At 41.9% G+C, this 22,588-nt stretch overlaps 1 protein-coding gene across 1 annotated transcript in view; it reads left to right on the top strand.

Moving 5' to 3' along the window:
- The window catches only part of DDX46 (DEAD-box helicase 46), an 83,257-nt gene that overhangs the window by 47,099 nt on the left and 13,570 nt on the right, over positions 1 to 22,588 (top strand). Inside the window, exons 11-17 of the mRNA XM_040442308.1 lie at positions 7,707 to 7,828; positions 8,765 to 8,843; positions 13,315 to 13,397; positions 13,484 to 13,648; positions 14,097 to 14,259; positions 15,858 to 16,051; positions 19,517 to 19,654. Coding sequence (XP_040298242.1) covers positions 7,707 to 7,828; positions 8,765 to 8,843; positions 13,315 to 13,397; positions 13,484 to 13,648; positions 14,097 to 14,259; positions 15,858 to 16,051; positions 19,517 to 19,654 — 944 coding nt within the window. The remainder of the gene's footprint in view (positions 1 to 7,706; positions 7,829 to 8,764; positions 8,844 to 13,314; positions 13,398 to 13,483; positions 13,649 to 14,096; positions 14,260 to 15,857; positions 16,052 to 19,516; positions 19,655 to 22,588) is intronic.

Genomic DNA, 22,588 nt, shown 5'->3' with positions numbered 1-22,588 from the left:
GGTATCCCCACTAGACACCAACGATTATACAAGGGGAGGCGGGCGGGGGATCGCGATCCCGCCTGCCGCACCGCCCGCCTCCCGCACCGCCCACACCGCCCGCAACCCTCCCCCTGCACCTCCCGCCACCATAAAAATCATTCGGGGGTGCAGGGGGGGGGGTGAATAAAACTTTTTTTTTAGGCATATAAAGTTTCTGATCCCTGCGGTCAGGGACCACGGGGACCAGAAACTTCAGAAATCGCAGCAAACCGCAGGTCTGAATTGACCTGCGGTTTGCCGCGATCGCCGACATGGGACCCCCCCCGCGCATTTAGCCTAGGTGCCTGCTCAATGATTTGAGCAGGCACCGGGTTCCGATCACTGCCAGCCGCACAGCAGTGATCGAAAATACACAGGGCGTACATGTACGCCCTGTGTCCTTAAGAGGTTAAATGACCCCATTGTAGAAACTACACCCCCTTACGCCTCTTTCAGATGGGCGAGATTTCCGCGCGGGTGTGATGCGTGAGGTGAATGTATTGCACCCGCTCTAAATCCTGACACTTTCATTTCTATGGGGCTGTGCAGATGAGCGGTGATTTTCACGCATCACTTGTGCGTTGTGTGAAAATCACAGCATGCTCATCTTTGTGCGTTTTCCATGCAACGCAGGCCCCATTGAAGTGAATGGGGTTGCATGAAAATCGCAAGCAAGAGCAGATGCGGTGCGATTTCCCCTCTAGGAGACTATCGGAATTGAGACCCGATCATTATTATTTTCCCTTTTATGGTTATAAGGGAAAATAGCATTCTTAATACAGAATGCATAGTACAATAGGCCTGGAGGGGTTAAAAAAAATAATAATAATTCAACTCACCTTAATCCACTTGTTCCATCGGGGATGGATCATGTGATGGACCATGTGATGAGTGCAGTGATGTCATCAAGGGTCCTATTCCTATCGCACAGCAAAGATGAAGACACAAGAGAAGCCGGGCTGCTCGAACAAGTGGATTAAGGGGAGTTACATTTTTATTTATTTTTTATTTTGTAACCCCTCCAGCCCTAATTTACTAAGCATTCTGTATTAATGTAATATGGTTATAAGGGAAAATAATAGCAATCTACACAACACTGATCCCAAACCCGAACTTCTGTGAAGAAGTTTGGGTACCAAACATGCCGATTTTTCTCACGTGCATGCAAAACGCATTAAAATGTTTTGCACTTGCGCAGAAAAATCGCTCATTTTCCCGCGATGCACCCGCATCTTATCCGGCCCAAAAACATGACGCCCGTGTGAAAGAGGCCTTAAAGGGAACCTGTCACAGGGATTTTGTGTATAGAGCTGAGCACATGGGTTGCTAGATCACCACTAGCAGATCCGCAATACCCAGTCCCCATAGCCCTGTGTGCTTTTATTGTGTAAAAAAAACGATTTGATACATATGCAAATTAACCTGAGATGAGTCCTGTACGTGAGATGAGTCAGGGACTATTTTTTGGGTACATATGATTTTTTTGATCATTTATTATTACTTTATGGGGCAAGGTGACCAAAAAATTGGTAATTTTGGCACAGTGTTTATTTATTTTCCAGCGTTCAGCTGAGGGGTTAGGTAATGTGATTTTTATAGAGCTGGTTGTTACAGATGTGGCGATACCAAATATGTATACTTTTTCTAAATTTTTTTTTTATTTTTTTATTTCACTTTAACACAATAGCATATTTGAAAAAAAAATTTGTTTTGGGTCTCCATGTTCTGAAAGCTATAGTTTAGTTTATTTTTTGAGTGTTTTTCTTATGTAGGGGCTCATTTTTTGCAGGATGAGGTGACTGTTTTAGGCCTCATACACACAGCCCAATGTACATACAACATCCGTGTAGCGTGCCGGACCCATTCAATTTGGATGGGTCTGTGGTATGTCCGCACCGCGAAAAAATGACATGTCATATATTTTTTTCGGTGCGGAACCACGGAAAGAAACACCACCACTCAGCAGCGTCTCCGGTGTTCCCTTCCACATCTCCGGAATTGCGGACCCGTTCAAGTGAATGGGTCTGCATCCGTGATGCGGGGTGCACGCGGCCATGGATTGCCGACCCGCAGTTTTCGGGCCGCTATACGGTCACGACCGTGTGCATGAAGCCTTATTGGTTTCATTTTGTGGGACATACGCTTTTTTGATCGATTGGTGTTGCAGTTTTTGTGATGTGAGGTGACAAAAATGGCTATATATATATATATATATATATATATATATATATATATATATATATATATATATATATATATATATATATATTATTACAGTACAGACCAAAAGTTTGGACACACCTTCTCATTCAAAGAGTTTTTTCTTTATTTTCATGACTATGAAAATTGTAGATTCACACTGAAGGCATCAAAACTATGAATTAACACATGTGCAATTATATACATAACAGTATGAAACAACTGAAAATATGTCATATTCCAGTGCTCCAGACAAAAAAAAATTACCAGGAGCCATTGGCTCCTAAACTAAAAAATTTAGGAGCCAAATTAAATTTTTTAGTCGCCAAATTTAAAATGCATATAATTTTAAAAAAAGGACTGAGTAGATGAGACGCAGGTGCACTACATATAGGAAAAAACAGCACCACATGCCTCTCACATCCAGGGACATCTTCTGGGGGACAAGGTGACTAAAAATGGCGAATTGCGTGGTTTAGAGTTTTTTTTCTGTTACGGCCTTCACCGAGCGGGAATATTTTTTAATATTTTAATAGCTCACATTTTTTGGGACATGGCGATATGTAATATGTTTATTCTTTATTGTTTGTAAATTTTATATGTAAAACTGGGAAGGGGGCCATTTAAACTTTTAGTATTTTGGTGTTTTTTTTTTTTGTTTTTTTTACTTTTTATTTAATAACCATTTTTTCCCTTAGGGACTAGAACCTGGATAGTGTCATCCCTTGTCCTATTCACCCTGATAGAGATCTATCAGGGTGAATAGGAGCTCACACTCTCCCTGCTGCCCTGTGCACACAGCAGCAGGGAGCTGAACATGGCAGCCAGGGCTTCAGTAGCGTCCTGGCTGCCATGTAACGATCTGAGCCCCAGCAGTGTAATCTGCCACTGCCACCACTGGAGGGGATGGGACCCTGTGGCCACCATATAACAATGAAAGGGGGGGGGGGGGGGGGTGACGACTTGTGGCCAGTGATAATGGGGAAGGGGGGGGGGGGGAGCACTGCGCCACCAATGAATGTAATTAAAAAGAGGACCTTTCGTGGGTCCAAAGAATACCTCAGAAAATGCCTGACTCAGTCAGAATTTTTGTAGTGTTTTTGAGGCGTTTTTGCTTATATGATGGTGTAAATTTAGGCTGCACCAGATAAAGGGTATGACCACCGTGTGGCACTTGAGCACGGCGAGGTCTAATGAGACCACACTGTTTGGTCGGTCTGTATTGTTAATGGCTGTCTTGGGCTATTTCCAGCAGTCCAACTGCTCCATTCATACGAGGGCACACAGGACCCCCGTTCTCGTGATCAGTGGGCAGACAGCCACCGATCTGTTATTCATTGGATAGGGGATAACATGTTGTAACTGGAATATCCCTTGATTATTTATTCATACAATTGTATGAAAGAGGACCTTTCATGGGTCCAAAGAATAAGAACTTATCAGCAGGCTGCATAACTTATCTCTCCGTCTCCATAACAGCAGCGCTGTCCAATCACAGCACAGAACTCAGAGCCAGGGAGAAAAAAAACCTCCCTGGCTCTGAGCTCTGCGCTGTGATTGGACAGCGCTGCTGTCAGGGAGAAGGACAGACACTGGCGTCTCCTCCTCCTTCCTCTGAATGCTGAAAATACCGGGGGCCACAGAGGACGAACGGAGCGGCGCCCAGGAATAATAGTAAGTGCACTTAGATCCCTGGGCGCTGCTCTATGCAGCCTGCTGATAAGTGCTTATTCTTTGGACCCACGAAAGGTCCTCTTTCATTCAATTGTCTGCAGCGGTATCACAGACCCGTCACCCGGCCTCAATAACAGGGCATGCGATTTGTGGCACCTGAGGGGTTAATGGCCGCGGATCGCCTGCCCTGTTATTGAGGCCGGGTGCCGGGTCTGTGATACCGCTGCAGACACTTATGTTTTACATTCATTGGTGGCGCAGTGGCGACAGCACCTCCCCTTCTCCTCCCTGCTATCTCCCCATTGGTGGTAGTGCAGGTGCACGTTGCTATGGCTGAAAATACATATCAAACACATAGTGCAACAGCTCTCTACGAAACAAATAAAGTACATGCTAATAACTTAGAGATGCTTAGCAAATACTTTTGTACAAAATTATCTGAGCCCGTCTGCCGCACGCCAAGGCGATCTCTATAAGACGGGTCCTAACACTAAAGCTCTCCTGTTGGGTGTCACAACAATGACCATGAAACTCGGGAAGTGTAGGTCCCACATGCATGCTGGGCCCCTTTTGGTTTTGATCAGTAAGGCTCCTGACTGATTGGTAAATTATATATATATTTTTATCTGCTCTGCTCAGCTGTCCTCTGAGAGCTGAGCGTGTGGTGTATGGACCCCATATACACTCGATAACAAAATAACGCACCCAGAGCTAGAATTAGTTGCGCGGTAATACCTACTTTCACATCTGCATTTATGCTGGATCAGTCATGGGTTCAGCAAAAACTCATCTGGTATATAATACGACCATCACATACGTTCAGAACGGATCCAGTTGTATTATATCCCAAATGAACAGGACAGATCCATCACTAAATCCATTGTGAGTCAATGGGCGCCGGATCTGTTTCACGTTGACTTACATTGTGTTTGCATGCACTACTTATTCAAGTGCGGATGGACCACTGACCCCTTAAAGTTTTAATGGGTCTGGATCTGTCTGCAGAATCTGCACGGATGTTGTCCGTGCATTGGGGACTGCAAATTGCAGTCACCAGTGCACGGAACAGCCGATCAATGGCTGTGTGCATGAGCCCTTATTCAGTTTTCCCTCAATGCTGACCAGACTCTCTGTCCTAGCCACTGAAAAACTACCCCCACAGCATGATGCCACCACCATGCCTCACTGTAGCGATGATGGTATAGAGCAGGTGATAAACATTGCCTGGTTTCCTCTAGAAATTTATGTCTAGAGTTGTGGCCATAAAGTTCAATCTTTTCATCAGACCAGAGACAGTCTGACAGTCCTTTAGTTGCTTTTTATGTTTGTTTTCAAACTCCAGGTAGGCTTTTTTTGTGTCTTTCACATGAGTAGAGGCTTCTTTCTGACCACTTTGTCATAAAGCCCAGATTGCTGGAGTGATTGAGTTTCTGGACGTGTGTCCACAGCTGTGCTGTTAAAAATATAGAACATGTTCTATTCTTGTCCACATTATGTACAAGGATAGGACAGTTCTATTATGGGCTGGATATTCAGATATTCTGCAAAATGCGGAAGGCACACGGCTGGTATCCATATTTTGTGAACTGCATAAAGGGCTATCGCCATGTGCATGAGCCCTAACCATTATGAAGGCCAGTGTGATCTTGGGAACTTTCATTAAAGGGGTTCTGCAGTTTGTTTAAACTGATGTTCTAGCCTCTGGATAGATAATCAGCATCTGATTGGCAGGGGTCTGGCACCCGGGACCCCCGCCGATCAACTGTTTGAGAAGGCAATAGCGCTGGCAGAAGCGCCGTGGCCTTTTGCTGTTTACCGAAGGGCCAGTGACGTCATGACTAGTATCAGTGGCCTGGGTGGGGCTAAGCTCTGTTCACTTGAATGTAGCTTAGCCGCGCCAAGGCCAGTGATACTAGTCATTTTTCACATGGCCTGCGGCCAACAGCGAGAAGGCCACGGCACTACTACCAGCGCCGCTGCTTTCTCAAACGGCTGATCGGGGGTGCTGCAGAATCCCTTTTTAAATTTTCAGAAATTTTTTATACTTCTCTGTTCTCTATATCTGTGCCTCCACACAATATCTGATCTCTACAGCCAGGGGGTAATTTATCAAACAAATATGCCTAAATTGGGCGTATTTCTGCTGCAAATTGTGGTGCAAAAGTCCTCTGTGCCTCAGTTTATGACTTCTCCCCACTCATGCCAGTTGTAAAAAAAAAAAAAAAAAAAAAAAAAAAAAAAAAGTGGCTGTGGTGGGGAAGGGGATGGTCTGGCAGGCCTATCTCATTTACCATTTTCTTTGCCTATTTTAGGCATGGAAAATGGTTCTAAATGTACGATGGCTTGGAAGCGGTCTTACATTTAGAACTGGGGGTGGATCCGCCGATGTCATGTAGATGCCGTCTCCTCTTAACTCCAGAGGATCCACCGCCAGGTATAGGGGTTAAGACTGGCGGTCTTAAATGTGCCTCTTAGTTCTTTCCTCTTAATGGCTTGTTTTTTGCTCTGCATTGTCACTTTGTAAGGCGTTATATAGACAGGGCTGTGTCTGTCCAAATCATGTCTAATCAACTGAATTCACCACAGGTAGACTCCAAGGTGTAGCTACATCTCAGAGGTGATCCAGAGAAATAGGAGGCCCACTACGTTTCAAGTTTCATAGCATATGATCCAGATGTGCAGTTTTTTTTTTTTTTTTGTTTTTTTTTAAGGAAATTTCATTCTGTTTTTCACTTTTTCATTCTGGGGTAATTAGTGCAGACCCAGATGGGGGGGAAACAAAATGTGAAGAAAGTAAAGGTCTGAAGACTTACCAAATGCATTGTATATCATCACTCACATTACATTCACACACACAAAGTTTAATTTGATTCCATCAACTCCTCCTTTGTGCTTTTTTTTTAGCTTTTTGTCATTGAGTGTACTTTCTAAGGATCTGTACACTACTCCCACAGGACCACCAAGCGGAGCTGATGAAAAACGAAGGGGCACAGCACTCAGATGAGTTCTTCTACCCTATCGTTTTCCCACCATCAACATTTCTGACATGTTGTTAATTTTTATCAAAGTTTAGTTAACTTTTAAAATGATGTAAGGTGTAGCCTAATTCATTTGACGACGGGTAAGGCACCAAACCGTCTGTGCCTACAGGCTTCTGGGATGTAAATTCTGAGCTGGAGTGGGCGCTGATGAGAAGGGTTGTCAGAAGATAAGTGAGCGCCACAGCCTCTTCCTTGGCCAGTGACCGCATTATACATTGGTCATGTGGCCTACTTCGATTCAAGTCAATGAGGCAGAGCAGCAATAACGAGTACGGCTCTGTGCTTGGAAAGCTGTCAGAAGGCCACAGCGCTCGCCTTCAGCTTCCTGAAACAGCTGATCGGTGAGGGGGCCAAAACTTGGACCCACACCGATGTGATAATGATGACCTATCCAAAGGATAGGTCGTCATTGCTTTTTCCAGGATAACCCTTTTAATAAAATAGGAGTAATACTAACCTTACCAGTCCCTGTGCTGATGCTTCCTTGGTCCCCTGACTATTGATTTACTGGGCTCCAGCGTTAACATGGCGTGACATCACTACTCGGGACCAGGAAGTGTTGGCCTAGGAGCAGAAGGAGATGGAAGGTATGGAAAGTATTACTGCTTTTGTTTATTATAGTATAAAATTACCTTGGCCATTTGTATTGGGGAGAGGCGGGAATCTTGGGCTTGAAAACTACTTTACTTTAACATTTTTTTAAGAGTAAATAATTTCTTAAATAATACTGTGTTCATAAAATTCTGAATTGTTTGATATCTTTCTTTTTAGCGGTCATAATGACACCTACTAGAGAGCTGGCTTTACAAATAACAAAAGAGTGCAAGAAGTTCTCCAAGACTCTTGGACTGAGAGTAGTCTGTGTATACGGAGGAACCGGCATCAGTGAACAGGTATCCGAAAAAATATGTTCCTGCAGAATGTGCACTCATTAAATTTTTTTTTTAATTGACAGATTATGCATGCTTAGAATTAATAGCCTTTTATTCAGTTTGGCTTTTCATCGTATAGATTAAACAAGATGCAGACTTAGCAGTAGTGTAACACTGAGGCCACCGGCACACATTGTGGAATCTGTACAGTACCAGCAAAGTGATGAGATTACGGTACATAAATCTCATGTACACTTTGCAGATTTATATATTTTTTTTTTTCTCTGCAGAAATTGTATCTATCGTGGATTTCACCCTTTTCCAATGAAGGGTGAGATCTGTAGCAAAACCGCATCACATCCGCTAGAAACATTTGTTAGAAATTGCGGTTTTTAGTGCAGATACGGTGCTAAAATGCACTGAAATCTTCTACACATTGATGTGCAGGTACCCTAAGGCTAATTTTAGTTGGGCATGTCCACTGTGGGGAAGATGCTCCATGTGGGAGCATGATTTCTCATTATGATTTGTACTTGCCTAATGCTGTCAGTACATATCCTGCAGCGGAGGTCTATAAATCCTAATGCCGGCCCTGTCCCAGGAGAGGAGATCATGGGAAATGACGCCCCCACACACAGCATGTTTTGCGCATTGGACATTCTTGTAATTGAAATTACCCTAACATATCGTTTTAATAGAGGCAAGCTGGACAGATTTTGGTCATTTTATATATTTTGCCACCAGATAATATCCACAAAATTCCTTATTTAACTAAACCCCCATTGGTTGTGGAGCAGGAGATTGTGCATACTACTTAAATGAAGGGAAACATTCTTACAGCAGGAGTTATTTGCTGCTATATAGCTTTTAGTTCTGAAGCTTACTTAAAACGATTTCTACTTAGATCCATGATTTACAGCTTCATATTACTGATTCCTTACTCTTGCTTCTTTCCAGATTGCTGAACTCAAGCGAGGTGCGGAGATTATAGTCTGTACCCCAGGTCGCATGATTGACATGTTAGCTGCAAACAATGGTAATTTCTTTTATTTATTGTGATTGATATTTTCGTTTATCTTTATTTTACAAATGTATTTGTTTTGCTTTATCTAGAACTTTTATTTGAAACCTTAAGGGTTCTTCTGAGCTACAACGATGGCCTGTCTTAGACTTCTCCCGATCAGCCAGCACAATGAAGGAGCTGCTCGGCCAACATTGATCACATGGGCTCAGCAGCTTCTGACCATGTGCCATCAATTTTATAGTCCTGTTGAGCCAAAAATAAAAGATTGTAATGGTTTCACAGCAGTTATATGCTGTAATGAAAATAGTGAGGGGGAAAAAGGATGAATGAAGTGTCAGTCTGTCCTGGTTTCTCTCGGGTCACCCTTTTTTTATATAAATTTTTTTTTTTTTTTTTTAATGGAACACTTTAAGGTTTCATCTAGTCAATCTATTGGACTTGTAGTAATTTATTTTCTATTGGGGAGGGTTTACACACAGCACATTTAAATCATAGTTATACTGTTCGGCTCTGTAACTTTTGGTGGATCTGCTGACATAAGGCCCATTTAAAAACATCCTGTAGAAACTTGCTGCCGTCAGGGGATTTTACATTACTAGCTTTCCAGTTCTTAGATAGGGTTGTGTAGATTTTTTCCACACTTTACATAATATAGACAATCTGTGTGATGAACCATACAGTCCAGGTTATTTACTGCATCGTAGGATGTTCTCTAAATAAAGCACTTGTTCCTGTAGCATGGGGTTCCTTTGTCCCTTAGTTTTTTTCTTTCCTCTCTAACTTAAAGTAAATGTAACTTGAAAGGACTTTTGAAGGGATTTAGAAAATGTGTCCGCCAGCACTGAGACTGCTGAAAGTCTAATAACCAATATGCATTAGGCTTATGTTTTAGAGACTGCTCTGTATTGATATATTGTATATTAAAAAGTTTCAATACAAAGAGCTGTAATATTTAATTGCAAGTAAATCCCTGTTATATTAAGTGATCTTGTCCTTTTGGTTCAAGAAAAAACATCCTGGTTACGAGACAGTAGATTGAGGTTGCCTTTTATTGCTCTTAGTTTCAAACAGTAGCTATGCCCAAATAAATAAAGGGGTCTATCCAGAGGAGAAGCCATCACTTAATACAGGGTGGCCCATGAAAAAGTAGCCCGCCTCCAGTGATAGTGTGACCAGATGAACGAGCAAATGGATTGTCTTTATTGTAATTTCCCCCGAAGTCACAAGATGCTGAAAGTGGCCCCCGTTTAAATCTATGCATCTTTGGGCATGTCTGATTATGTTGGCAGATAGTGTTTGTGATGTTTTCCCTGAGTTCATACTTGGTACATGGATTGTTAGTGGACACTTTCTGTTTTAGATTTCCCCACAGATGATCTCATGTGGGCATGTCTGGGGAACATTGTGGCTATAACCCTTTGCTCACAGTTCACTCCTCATGAACCCGTGCCAGTGAGTTCTGTGAGGTGTGGCATGTTGCCCCATCTTGTTGGAAGAAGCAGGCCATTTTTTCTTCTGCAGTTAATTGGTTGTAGAACTGTTGATTTGAAGACAATTGGACCACTATTCATGTTCCTGACACTGTGCACCAAATGCCAATTTTCTGGTCTTGAAGTGGGGATTTGTGGATACACCAACTTGCTGAGACAGTCTTTCATGTACAACTTCAGCCGCCCTGATCGATGGAGGCCTCGGTTTCTTCATATTTGCAACAGAGCCAGTTTGATGCCATTTTCGAACCAGGCTCTGAATACAATGTTTAGCTGGTGGTTTTGTTCCTGGGTCATTGTCAGCAAAGGTCTCTTGTGTTTTTTTAATCGATCTGCTTTGCCCAATGCCTTCCTCAATAACTATTCGCTTTTTCCAGATGGAACACAATGTTTCTGACACAATAGGCCACTTTTATCAAACTGAAAAATAAATCTGTTCTTAGTTGCCCATAGCAACCAATCGGATCTCTGCTTTTAGTTCCTGCAGGGCTCTGAAAAAATCTGAGCTCTGATTGGTCACTGTGGACAACTAAGACAGATTCACTATTAGACAGTTTGATTTGGCGATATTGGAGATGGGCTACTTTTTTGTGGGCCTTCCTGTAGTAAGTGAGAAATACATTATAGGGGTTTTGCTCACATATTCATGGCCTATCCTCAGGACAGTTCATCAGTACCTGGCAACCCAGCTGTTTCAGGCAATCACGGGCACATTGGATGGAGCCAGAAACACAAGGTTCTGTTCACTGTGTAGTGGCCATGCCGGGTACTGCAGTTGAAATGGACAAGAGCTGAGCTGCAGTACCTTGGGGCCAGAGACATTGGGCAGAGCCTTTCATTGACTGTATAGTTCCTGACTGCTGCAAGAAACAGCGGTACTGCTTGTCAGATCCCTACCAATCTGATGAAGTATCCTGAGAATAGGCCTTTATATTTGTGTCCCAGAAAAACCCTTTAAAGCGGACCAGTGTCTTCTCCTGACATGTCTGTTTTAGTAACTGCTTACATTCCTTATGTAACAATTCTGGAGCATCTCTTAGAACTGTTGTGCCATTTATTTATTATTCCTGCTAGAAGTTATGAATGAATTGCTAGTAGTTTGCAGTGAAGGCCCAGTGGGATGTTACCAGTTGGAGGTGTGTCCCTAAACAGTCTGACATGCAATCAGTGCTGCCCTTGTCCAGCACTGCAGGGAAACACTCCCAACTGGTAACATCCATGTGGACATCCATTGCAAACAGCTAGTAATTTATTCATAAACTTCTAACACAAATAAAAAGGAATGGTACAACATAGAATTATGAGAATAGATGCTGTAGAATTATTACATGGGGAATGTAAGTAGGTACTTTAACCGACAAGTCTTTAAGTATTTGCATACAGTATTCATATACTGTACATGAACTGATAGCCTCCTGTAAAAAGAATTGCTGAACGAGCCTTGGGCCAGCATTATTGAAAGGGGTTCTCTTAGTGGGAAGTGATGGGTAGCGCCTGTGGTAGTAGGTGGGCAAAGTGATGTTAACTGGGCCATAGCTGAATAACCTAAAAGATGCTGAGTCACCATACACTCTAAGGCAGGCATGGACAACCTGTGGCTCTCCAGCTGTTGTAAAACTACAATTCCCACCATGCCCTGCTGTAGGCTGATAGCTGTTGGTAGTCCGGGCATGCTGGGAGTTGTAGTTTTGCAACATCTGGAGAGCCTGAGGTTGGCCATCCCTGCTCTAAGACCTTGGTTACCAGCCATTATTCATAGTTTGTGTCCCCAGTTTTTCTTTTGTGTGTTTGCTATTAAAAAAAAGCACGAAAAACCCCAGTGACAATGGGTCTAAAGCAAGATGGCCACTTGTGCTACCCAACTTAACCAAGTTTAATTTATCTTCTTGAAGTAATTGTTTTGGATCCCTCATGTATTCCTATGTAGATGTTCTACCGCTCTAACCCAATCATGTCAGCGTAATGGATTTCATATAGTCATTTGCATGTTGAACTTGTCTGTTTTTATCACTTTATGCTCTGCAAAAAAACCTTTACTAAACTGTTACATTGTTTAACTTCTGTGGAAAAAAAATATCCGTGCAAGATAAGTAGAACTGGAGTTCCAAGACTGCTCTCTGGTAAGGTAGGTTTTTCAGCATTTTGTCAGAGTGCAACGATTAGAGCAACACAACGACTGGAAGGATGGTAAGGTGTTTGAAGATTGTCATTATCTGCTGCTCCAAGAGGAAAATGTGTTTTGAGCCTGTTGACTAGAACGGTCTTCACATTTCAATGTGTTGTTGTTTTTTTCAAACTCTATAATGCCCTTTGGCAGGTGGATATCTGTGTCCCTGTTTTAGACACCTCTTTGTACTATGAGACAGTGGTTGAGCCACATGTTCTTCAAAGCATTTAAGAGACAAGATGTCAAAAACAGTAAAATAACTTTTTAAGCTAAACACAATATGAAGTGTGGAAGGGGCATTTACCTCTGTATGTTCTCCCTTAACATTTCTGGGTACACTGGTATCCACTGCTTTACAATTTATAGTCTAAAACACTAGAACTACGTTGACATCTGTGTGATTTGTTCTCCAGGGTAACCAGCGGACAATTTATCTGAAGCATTTAGTATGGGTTCTCTGCTTCCCACACATGCGCTGTAATCTCTAATATGTTCTTTCCTAGGTGACTGCTGTCATAAAATGCCTGACCTGGCTCCAGGCTCCACCTCAGTCTTAGTTTTAAGATGTGTGCTTGGAGAGGGCTGAATTTACAGGTCCTCCTAGCCATGCGATGGTACGCAAGAGTAGGCTTGACCCAACCAGATACCAGAGGGCCTTTTCTATAGCCTTATGGGGTGTTCTTAGTAAAATGAAGTTTTTTAGGAGTTCTCTTTTTCATTTGAAAGATTTAATTTTAGAAATAAAAAGTTGAGTTGTAAAATTGACAACTTATACCTAATGCCTTTCTACCCCTTTTTTTTTTCTCTCTGACTTTCTACTGTACAGGTCGAGTAACGAACCTGCGGCGGGCTACATATGTTGTGCTGGATGAGGCAGACAGAATGTTTGACATGGGCTTTGAACCACAGGTAAACTATCTTTATGAAGTGTTGCCATTGTTAAAAGAAAGGCTTGCTACTATTGTGCATATAATGGTCCTTTTACGTTTGGACAGGTCATGAGAATCATAGACAATGTCAGACCAGACAGACAGACGGTCATGTTCTCTGCTACATTCCCAAGAGCCATGGAAGCTTTAGCAAGAAGAATATTAAGCAAGCCTATTGAAGTCCAAGTTGGAGGAAGAAGTGTTGTATGTTCTGATGTTGAACAACATGTGGTAAGAAAATGAAATTTTTCCAGGAATTAGTTTGATTACAGTAAAATATAAGTCTAGATTCCATTCAGAACCTGAAAATCCTGGTATTGCAGTTCAGAAACCTTTCCTGGTTTCTGGTGCCAATTACACAGTTGGAAGTTGACATTTCAGTCACAGTATGTGTCCATCCCACAGAGCTGCCTCAGCTGTCCATGTGTGTGACATGTCACAGACACTGCTCCACAAAATGGCATCTGTTCAATATAAAAAAATAAAAATGTATTTCCAATTTTTTTCCCCCTCAGAATAAAAATGACTGGTGCCCATTGGTGGTGTGTTCAGAAATTAGAATCCTTCTGATGGCCAAATATAATTTTTTTTAATAGAATAATATTGATGGAAATGTATTTGTGCTGTACCTGACTATCCTGTTAATTTTTTACTGTAAATTATTCCATTTTTTTTCTAGATTGTGATTGAGGAGGACAAGAAATTTCTTAAATTGCTTGAGCTTTTGGGGCATTATCAAGAAACGGGATCAGTAATTATATTTGTTGACAAGCAAGAGCATGCAGATGGCTTGCTGAAGGACTTAATGAGGGCGTCCTATCCATGCCTCTCACTTCATGGAGGTAATTCACACTTTGGTTTTTTTCCAGAGCCGCGGACCGGAAGATCGGGGGCGCGCTCCGGAAATACGGAGAGCACATAGTGTGCTCTCCGCATCCATTCCGTCCCCATAGAGAATGAATGGGTCCGCACCTGTTCCGCAATTTGCAGAACGTATGCGGATCTATTATACAGACGTGTGAATGGAGCCTTAATCATGATCTCCTGTTGTCCACACCCACCTGATGATTAGCTGGTCCCTCCTAGAGGGAAAACTAAGGAGAAGACTGTCAGTCATTAGCAGGTGGCCAGGAAGAGCCAGTAGATCATAAATAACTGACTCTTCTGAAGCCTTGGCTGTAACTATTATGATGCTGGTTCTCAGCACCATTTACTTTTAGCTCCTGGTTGGCTCACGTCTGTCACTTCTTTAGGAGCAGCACTGTTGCGATTGTGATGTGGGTGCAGAGCTTCAGATGGTTGAACTCCAGAGAATTTGTGCTGCTTTCTTCAGAACATAGTGATAACCCTGAATGAGGTCACTGTCCCAGCAATCAGAAAGACCATTACAAAGCCTGTATCATTTGCCTCAGTCTTATAAGCGTGATGCCTGAATCGCAGACTGTAGGATTTCAAATCTCACACACGTTTGATTTGCAGGAACAGACTACATAAAGCCATTGGTAATGGTCTGTTCAGCTTCTGTATATAACACCCATTTTGTACCAATGCTGACACATAACTGCCTATGGCAGAGCTCTGGAGGCAAGCCCCAGAACAAGTCCTTTCCTCCCTCAAAGTCTGGACTGCTGCTGGTCAACCAAATAGAAGTGAGCTGCAGCAGGGGAGAAGGTAAGAATTACATACAGGTACATATTTGTCAGAAAGTAAGCAACGGAAATTCCTCCAACCATCTCCCAACTGGAGGAGAGCATTCAATTTAAAGCCTACCATAGAAAACCATACCAAGTAGGTCCAGAAATACTGGACTGGTTACATTTCTTATAGGGCTCATAGCTCTGCTTTTTTCTGATCCCAAATCCCTCCTTTCCATCAGTCATATGGGGTCATTTATCAAACTGGTGTAACAAGTAAAACTGGCTTAGTTGCCCATAGCAACCAATCAGATTCCACCTTTCATTTTTCAAAGGAGCAGTCAAAAATGAAAGGTGGAATCTGCTGGCTATGGCCAACTAAGCCAGTTCTACTTGACATCAGTTTGACAAATGACCCCAATAGTTTTAGAAAAACTACCTGCTGCTGTCAGCTACCTTTTGTGGAGTTTAATGGATTAATAAATCTCCCATTAACCTCTATAATAAATCCATGTGCGGTAAGCTTCTTGTAGTGGGGGTTGCAGATGGCTTGAAAATGATTACTAAACGCTGACGTGTGAAGGAAGACAGGAGATTTATGTCGCTGTATCAAGAAAACGAAATTTCAACCCTTACAAAATTCTCAAGCACATAATTTTGGATCTAAAGTGAGACAAAAAAACACATTCACTTTAAAGTACTGAGCTACTTTGCACAAATTGCTAAATATTTTATGTCCTGATTTTACAGTGATTAACTCCTCAGCTTTTGTTTGTGCTTAAGATTTTTCTCCTTCATTTCCTTAGGTATTGATCAGTATGACAGAGATAGCATCATCAATGACTTTAAAAATGGTGTGTGCAAATTGCTAGTGGCCACCTCTGTGGCAGCTCGAGGACTGGATGTCAAGCATCTGATCTTGGTGATCAATTATAATTGTCCAAATCACTATGAAGATTATGTGCACAGAGCTGGCCGTACAGGCAGAGCTGGGAATAAGGTCCGTATCTAAATAATCTAACATTTCTCATGGCATGTTGGCAGTTAGAGTAATCCTAATCCGTGTTTCTATGGTGTGTATGTTGGCCTTCAGATTTCTAGTATTGTCTGTAGGAGACAGAGCAGAAGTGATTCCTGTGTGGAAAGCTGTGATCTTCATACAGCTCAGGTGATTGGAATCTGGCCTCGCAGCGCTTAGAGGCCACAACAAAAAATTTTCCTTAGGGATCTGGCAGGGAACAGAATGCCGGATCTCTCTGTATTCCAGCATTGCGAGAAGCAAATGCATCGCTGTCCGCCCCATTTGCTATAATGGGTACTGGCGGCAATTTGGCAAATATGCAGAGAATCTGCAGGGCGAATACCGTTTTCGTCCAACCGCTTCTCAGCATGTTTGCGGGGTTGCGGCTGGATCTCCACTGGTCCCCCATTATAGTGAATGGGGCCAGATAATGAAAGTTGGCATCCTGCAGTGACAGATCCAGACATCTCCGGCAGGCTTTTCCCCTGCTGGAGATGTATAACGCAAATGTGAAACAAGCTTTACACAATATTCCGTCTACCGATCCCAAATATCCGAAGATAGAATCTGTAGGGATTCAAGTGCTGGGTTCCCCAGTTTATAGTAGAATGAAGGGGTCGAGGCACTTCTCACACAGCCTTGCTCCCATGGTCTTCTTTCCCAGCGTCACTTGGCAAAGGTAATGTTGACCTATAATGGTTCATCATTGTTAACTCTAATAGATGCTATGAATACAGGTTTTTATGTATAGCAAAGTACAATCTTCAGATTTGTTCAAGGATAGAGTCCAAACGTGCATGAAGAGATGAATTGTAATTTATCAGCAGCAGCAACTTTAAGGGAACCTGTCTTTAGGGCTGCAGCTATCGACTATTTTTATAATCAAGTATATTATCAATTAATCCAACACTCTAATAAAAAAGTAATTAAAAGAAAATTTTTCTTTATGAAAATTTGAGTAACCATGACTTTTCTCAGGCAGCCTTTGACTTTTTTTATTCTGTGGAAAATGCTGCAAGGTTCATTAACGAAGTTGTCTGCAACTACTGTCTTGGGGTACTTTCACACTAGCGTTAAAGTTTTCCGGTATTGAGTTCCGTCACAGAGGCTCAATACCGGAAAAAAAGTATCCGTTTTATCCTAATGCATTCTAAATGGAGAGCATTCCGTTCAGTATGCATCAGGATGTCTTCAGTTCCTCTTACGGTATTTGGCCAGAGAAAATAGCGCAGCATGCTGCGGTATTTTCTCCTTCCAAAATTCCAGAACACTTGCAGGAATGCCGGATCTGGCACCAAGTGTTCCAGAAAACCGGATCCGTTTTTCCAGATGACACCGGAGAGACGGATCCGGAAACAAATGCTATCTGTTTGCATTCGGCTCTCCGGATCCCGCAGGCAGTTTCGGCAACCTCTGACTCAAGTGTGAAAGTACCCTTAGTACACAATTGACAGATCATTGCAGTTGGAGTGTCTGTCACTACTATATGCTGTCCTCAATCAAGTACCTATTTGGGGAATACTATAATCTCCTTATGGAGAGTGCTGAAGCGGCGTGAGGAGTCTTTTAGGGCAGGCTACAGTCCTGGATTTCTATTAAGGTATGCAAATGAGCTCTTAACAAGCTCTGTCTCTGATGCTACCAGATATAAGGTAGCTATCCTATAAGTCAGTGTTTGACCTTTTTAAACAGGCCTTGAGACATGACTCGGATAATAATTAAGCCAGTATCTCATCTGCAGACAGCTGTTTTGGGTTGATTATTATTCATCGGTGCAGAGCATAGAGTTCTGGCTTAACTGGGTGAAAGGCCTAGGTCAGGAATCGTGGAATACTATATTTCCTTACAGGGACTGCCAAATCTGCATGAGGAGTCTAAAGCCTCATGCAGACGTCCGTGCAACACGGTCTGTGAGATACCGACTGGCATCCTCTTGAGTGCAGGATCGCCCGGCGTCATTGGTTGCTGCGCGCTTCGTGCCGCCGCTGCTGTACAGCAATAAACTCGTATAGATCATATGAGTGAATTACTGTAACCAGTGTGCTCCTGCACTCAGTCCATGAGATACCAGACTGGCATCCTCCTGTGTTCCACGGCCATCTGCATGAGGCCTAAATGTGACTGAAATTACTTTACTTGTGTAAATTCCAGAACAAAGTACATTATAGCGCAAGTGATCTGGAGTTTATCAAATACTTTTCAAAAATATTGTGCGGAAAAAAATAGAATTTTTGCCATGGGTTTTTGCTGTTGCAATGCATTTGGAGAAATATGTGGCTGAAACTGCAGTAAAACATGTTGCAAGAGGAATTTTGTTGCAGATACCATATGCATTTTATACACTTTGGGAGGTTTATCAAGATCAGGGTGCGCTCTGCTGAAGGCACAGGCCACGTCATAAATTAGGAGCATCCTCGGCAGTCCATGCACCTAAACTAAAATCTACAGCAGCTCGGAGCGGCCATAGATTTATCTAAATTTACACCACAAAACAGGCATAAGATTATAAATGTACCAGTCCCACTGGCCCCACCTCTTCTGCCATCATCACGTCTCTGCTCAGAAAATGCCATGAGCAGCATAGAAACGCCTCTTGCAGCTAAATTTAGTCACAGTAGCATTTAAAAGGTTGCAAATTAATGTTTTTTTTTCTGCCACAAACGTGGCGTAAGAAGATGAATTTCCCCCGTGTGTGCGAGCCCACTCATATTCAGCATTATGGCCGATTCTGGAGCCAGTGGATAGTTTTCTAGGTATAGCCACTGACAAGTTATTTAATCTCCTATAATCTGCATTGTCGGAGGGTGTGAATTGCTGTCACTCTTTCCAGATTGCAGATTAAAGGGGTCGTCCCATAATTCAGTGTTCCTCAACTCCAGTCCTCAGGGCCCACCTACCAGTCATGATTTGAGAACATCCCACAGAATGAATACTTGTGGTATGTCCTGACGCATGGACACTAATTAGATCAGCTGCTCAATACTAAGGAAATCATGGCCGGCAGGTGGGCCCTGAGGCCCAGAGTTGAGGAACCCTGCCATATTTGACCTCTGGGACATGGTGCTATCTTGAGAATAGGGCCCCATCTTGTTCTGCTGGAAATGAAGTGGTGGACTTGAGAAAACTGTCCAGCACGCTTACTTGACTATTTTGTAAAGTCTTGTGGAATTTAGTGGAGAGAGCTGCACATGTGTGGCCAACTCTATTCTCTGCAGTATGTGACCAAGCCCTAAGAGTGGTTTCCAGAGATGGGACCCACACTATCACATTTATGCTATATCCTGTGGATGTCCACATTGGGCATAATCTAGAGGCACTAATGGATGTACCAAGGAAGGTTTACTGTATGGCTCATTGTCTATACCCTTATCAACAGACAGAACTTTTCAGGTACTAATGATTATTGCATTGCTTTTAGATGACAAGATGCTCTTTATTTTGCAGGGGTACGCCTTTACATTCATCACAGAGGATCAGGCTCGCCATGCAGGGGATATAATAAAGGCTTTAGAGCTTTCAGGGACTGCAGTTCCTGCGGAGTTGGAGCAGTTGTGGTCTGAGTTCAAGGAGCAACAGAAAGCTGTAAGTAGTAGTCTTTCTCATTAACATACCTATGTGCATATTAAATAAGAAGAATGCCCTGAAATGCTTCTTCAATTTAAAAAAATCTACTACAATTTCAATACATTAATGCAAATTAACATGGCAATAAACAAAGTCCCCTCTAACCCTCCTGTAACTCTGCCATCTCAACTTTTAGTGCTTTTATATTCAAATACTTTATATTTTTTTGTTTTGTTTTTTTCTGAGGAGAATAAGGGTACTTTCACACTTGCGGCAGAGGATTCCGGCAGGCAGTTCCATCGCTGGATCTGGCAATCTGGACGCAAACTAATGCATTTGTGAGACTGATCCGGATGCCAATCAGTCCCACAAATGCATTGAAATACCGGATCCGTCTCTCCAGTGCTATCTGGAAAAACGGATCCTGTATCTATTTTTATATTTTTTTTTTTGCTTTTTTTTTTTTTTTTTTTAAAGGTCTGCGCATGCGCAGATCGGAAACTGGATCAGTTTTGCCGGAACACTTAATGCCGGATCTGGTATTCCGGCAAGTGTTCAGGATTTTTGGCCGGAGATAAAACTGCAGCATTCTGGTGTATTTTCTCCGGCCAAAAAAACGTAAGAGGGACTGAACTGATGCATCCTGAACGGAATGCTCTCAATTCAGAATGCATTAGGATAACACTGATGAGGTTTTTTTCCAGTATTGAGCTCCTGTGACGGAACTCGACACCGGAAAAGAAAAATGCTACTGTGCAAGTGCCCTAAGAGATCAATGATCTTACTCCCATTTTTTCCAATTTTTTTTTTTTTTTTTTTTTTTTTTTATATCCATCATTTTTTTTAGTTCTCTTTTTCGTTTTTGCGTTTGCATTATCTTCCCTATCTTAAGTCATAACTTTTTTTTTTTTTTTTCCTGTTCACATTAGCTGTATGAGGGCTTATTTTTTGCGGGACAAGTTGTACTTTCTAATGCCACCATTTAATATGGCATACAATGTATCTTTGGGTCAGTATGATTAAGATATCACATATGTATAGGTTTTTTATGTGTGAGTAGTGTAAAAATAAATTTTAAACTCTGGGAAAAAAAAAGGCAAATTGGCCATTTTGACCCTTTTTTTTTTTTTTTTCCCATTATGCCATTCGTCGTATTGGAAAAATATTTTACTTTTTTCTTTTTTCTGATTTGTACATAATTGCTCCTTATGTTGGCCTGACACCTGCTGGCCAAAATAAAAATTGCAGCTTAATAACCTGGGTCTCGTCAGAGAGACTCAGCGTATTGAAATCAATTACCGGCATCCTCATTGGCTGCAAAGGATGGGGGAAAGAAGCTTTTTCACGGTTTAGATGCTATCATCTCATTTTGATCATGGCATCTAAAGGCTTTAATCGCGATTGACATTAGTGCCAATCGCGGTCATTAGCTGTTGGTCTTTGCTGTTTGAAACTTCGCAGACCCACCAGCCATGACGCCCGTACGTGTACTGCGCTGGTAGCAAACAGGTTAAGATCATTCTCCTCAACTTAAGGCCTCATGCACACGGCCATTGTTTTGGTCTGCATCCGAGCCGCAGTTTTGGCGGCTTAGATGAGGACCTATTCACTTCAATGGGGCCGCAAAAGATGCGGACAGCACTCGGTGTGCTGTCTGCATCCGTTGCTCCATTCCGTGGTCCGCAAAAAATATATAACCTGTCCTCTTCTTGTCCGCGCTTTGTGGACAAGAATAGGCAGTTATATTAAAGGCTGTCCGTGCCGCGGAACGCACACTGACGCCATTCGTGTTTTGCGGTTCCGCAATTTACGGACCGCAAAACACACAACGGTCGTGTGCATGAGCCCTAACTCATAGGATGGTGGTAAGCCATAAATCCAATAGTCCAATATTGTTTTTTTTTTTTTGCTGCAAATAAAATGGATGGGGACCTTATGTAGATCTCCCAGCTTTTTCATAATTGCATCCAGATTCTAAATGTAATATATAAAACCATGGATCAGCTCTACATTGTTTGCTTTACCTTGCTAATAAATTATTATAATTTTTTTATAACATCCTCCCAAATATTTTTTTTTATTCAGATAGGACCACATACTGTGTATTATATTGGCTTTTTCCTCATCACATTTAGGGCATTCTTGTGTACATTTCTTTGTATATTTGTAATGGTATTTTAAAGGCATAGAAGATCTTAGATAGTATTTTTTCAACATCGTCCTGTTTTTATCAAACATTTTATTCTTCATTATGTAAACCTTTTCTTTGCACGTGTTTGGTGACCAGCTAGCTTTATGCTTTTTATTTTAATTTTTTTTAATATAGTTGTGTTTTTATTGAAATGAAATGAATACATGCCATTGTAACATATACATAATGTATGCAGAGATATAGATGGATAAGAAGTGTCTAATCATGAGGAGAAACTTTTTTTCCTTTTCCCATTTCCAGTAATGAGCCGACTGTGTGATCACTCTACTGAAGTAGCCAAAAAAAAGAGTGAACTAGGGTTGTTGCAATACCAAAATTTTGATTTGGTTTCGATACAATAAAGTATTGTGATACTCGATAACATTCGATACCACGCAAAAAAAAATTAAATGCGAAACAAAGCGGTGTGCATTACGCATTTTATTGAACGTCTGGCCCATAATCGAACAGTCCTATTTTATTTTTTGGGGGGACAAGGTGACAAAAAAAATGGGGAATCACGCAGTTTTTATTTATTTTTTTGATCTGTTCTGCCGTTCACCGAATAGATTTTTATTTATATATTTTTTTATTTTCTATCTTAATAGTTTGGACTTTTCGTACGTGTCAATATGATGTTTGTTTATATATTTTATATGTAAAGTCTGGAAAAAAGGTGAATTATACTTAATATTTTGGTGGGTTTTTTTTTTTCGTTTTTTTTTTAATAACCATTTCCCCCCTTAGGGGCTAGAACCTGG

Source organism: Bufo bufo, chromosome 1, assembly GCF_905171765.1.
Source record: "Bufo bufo chromosome 1, aBufBuf1.1, whole genome shotgun sequence".
NCBI classification, from domain to species: domain Eukaryota; kingdom Metazoa; phylum Chordata; class Amphibia; order Anura; family Bufonidae; genus Bufo; species Bufo bufo.
This window is presented reverse-complemented; position numbering and strand designations above follow the sequence as displayed.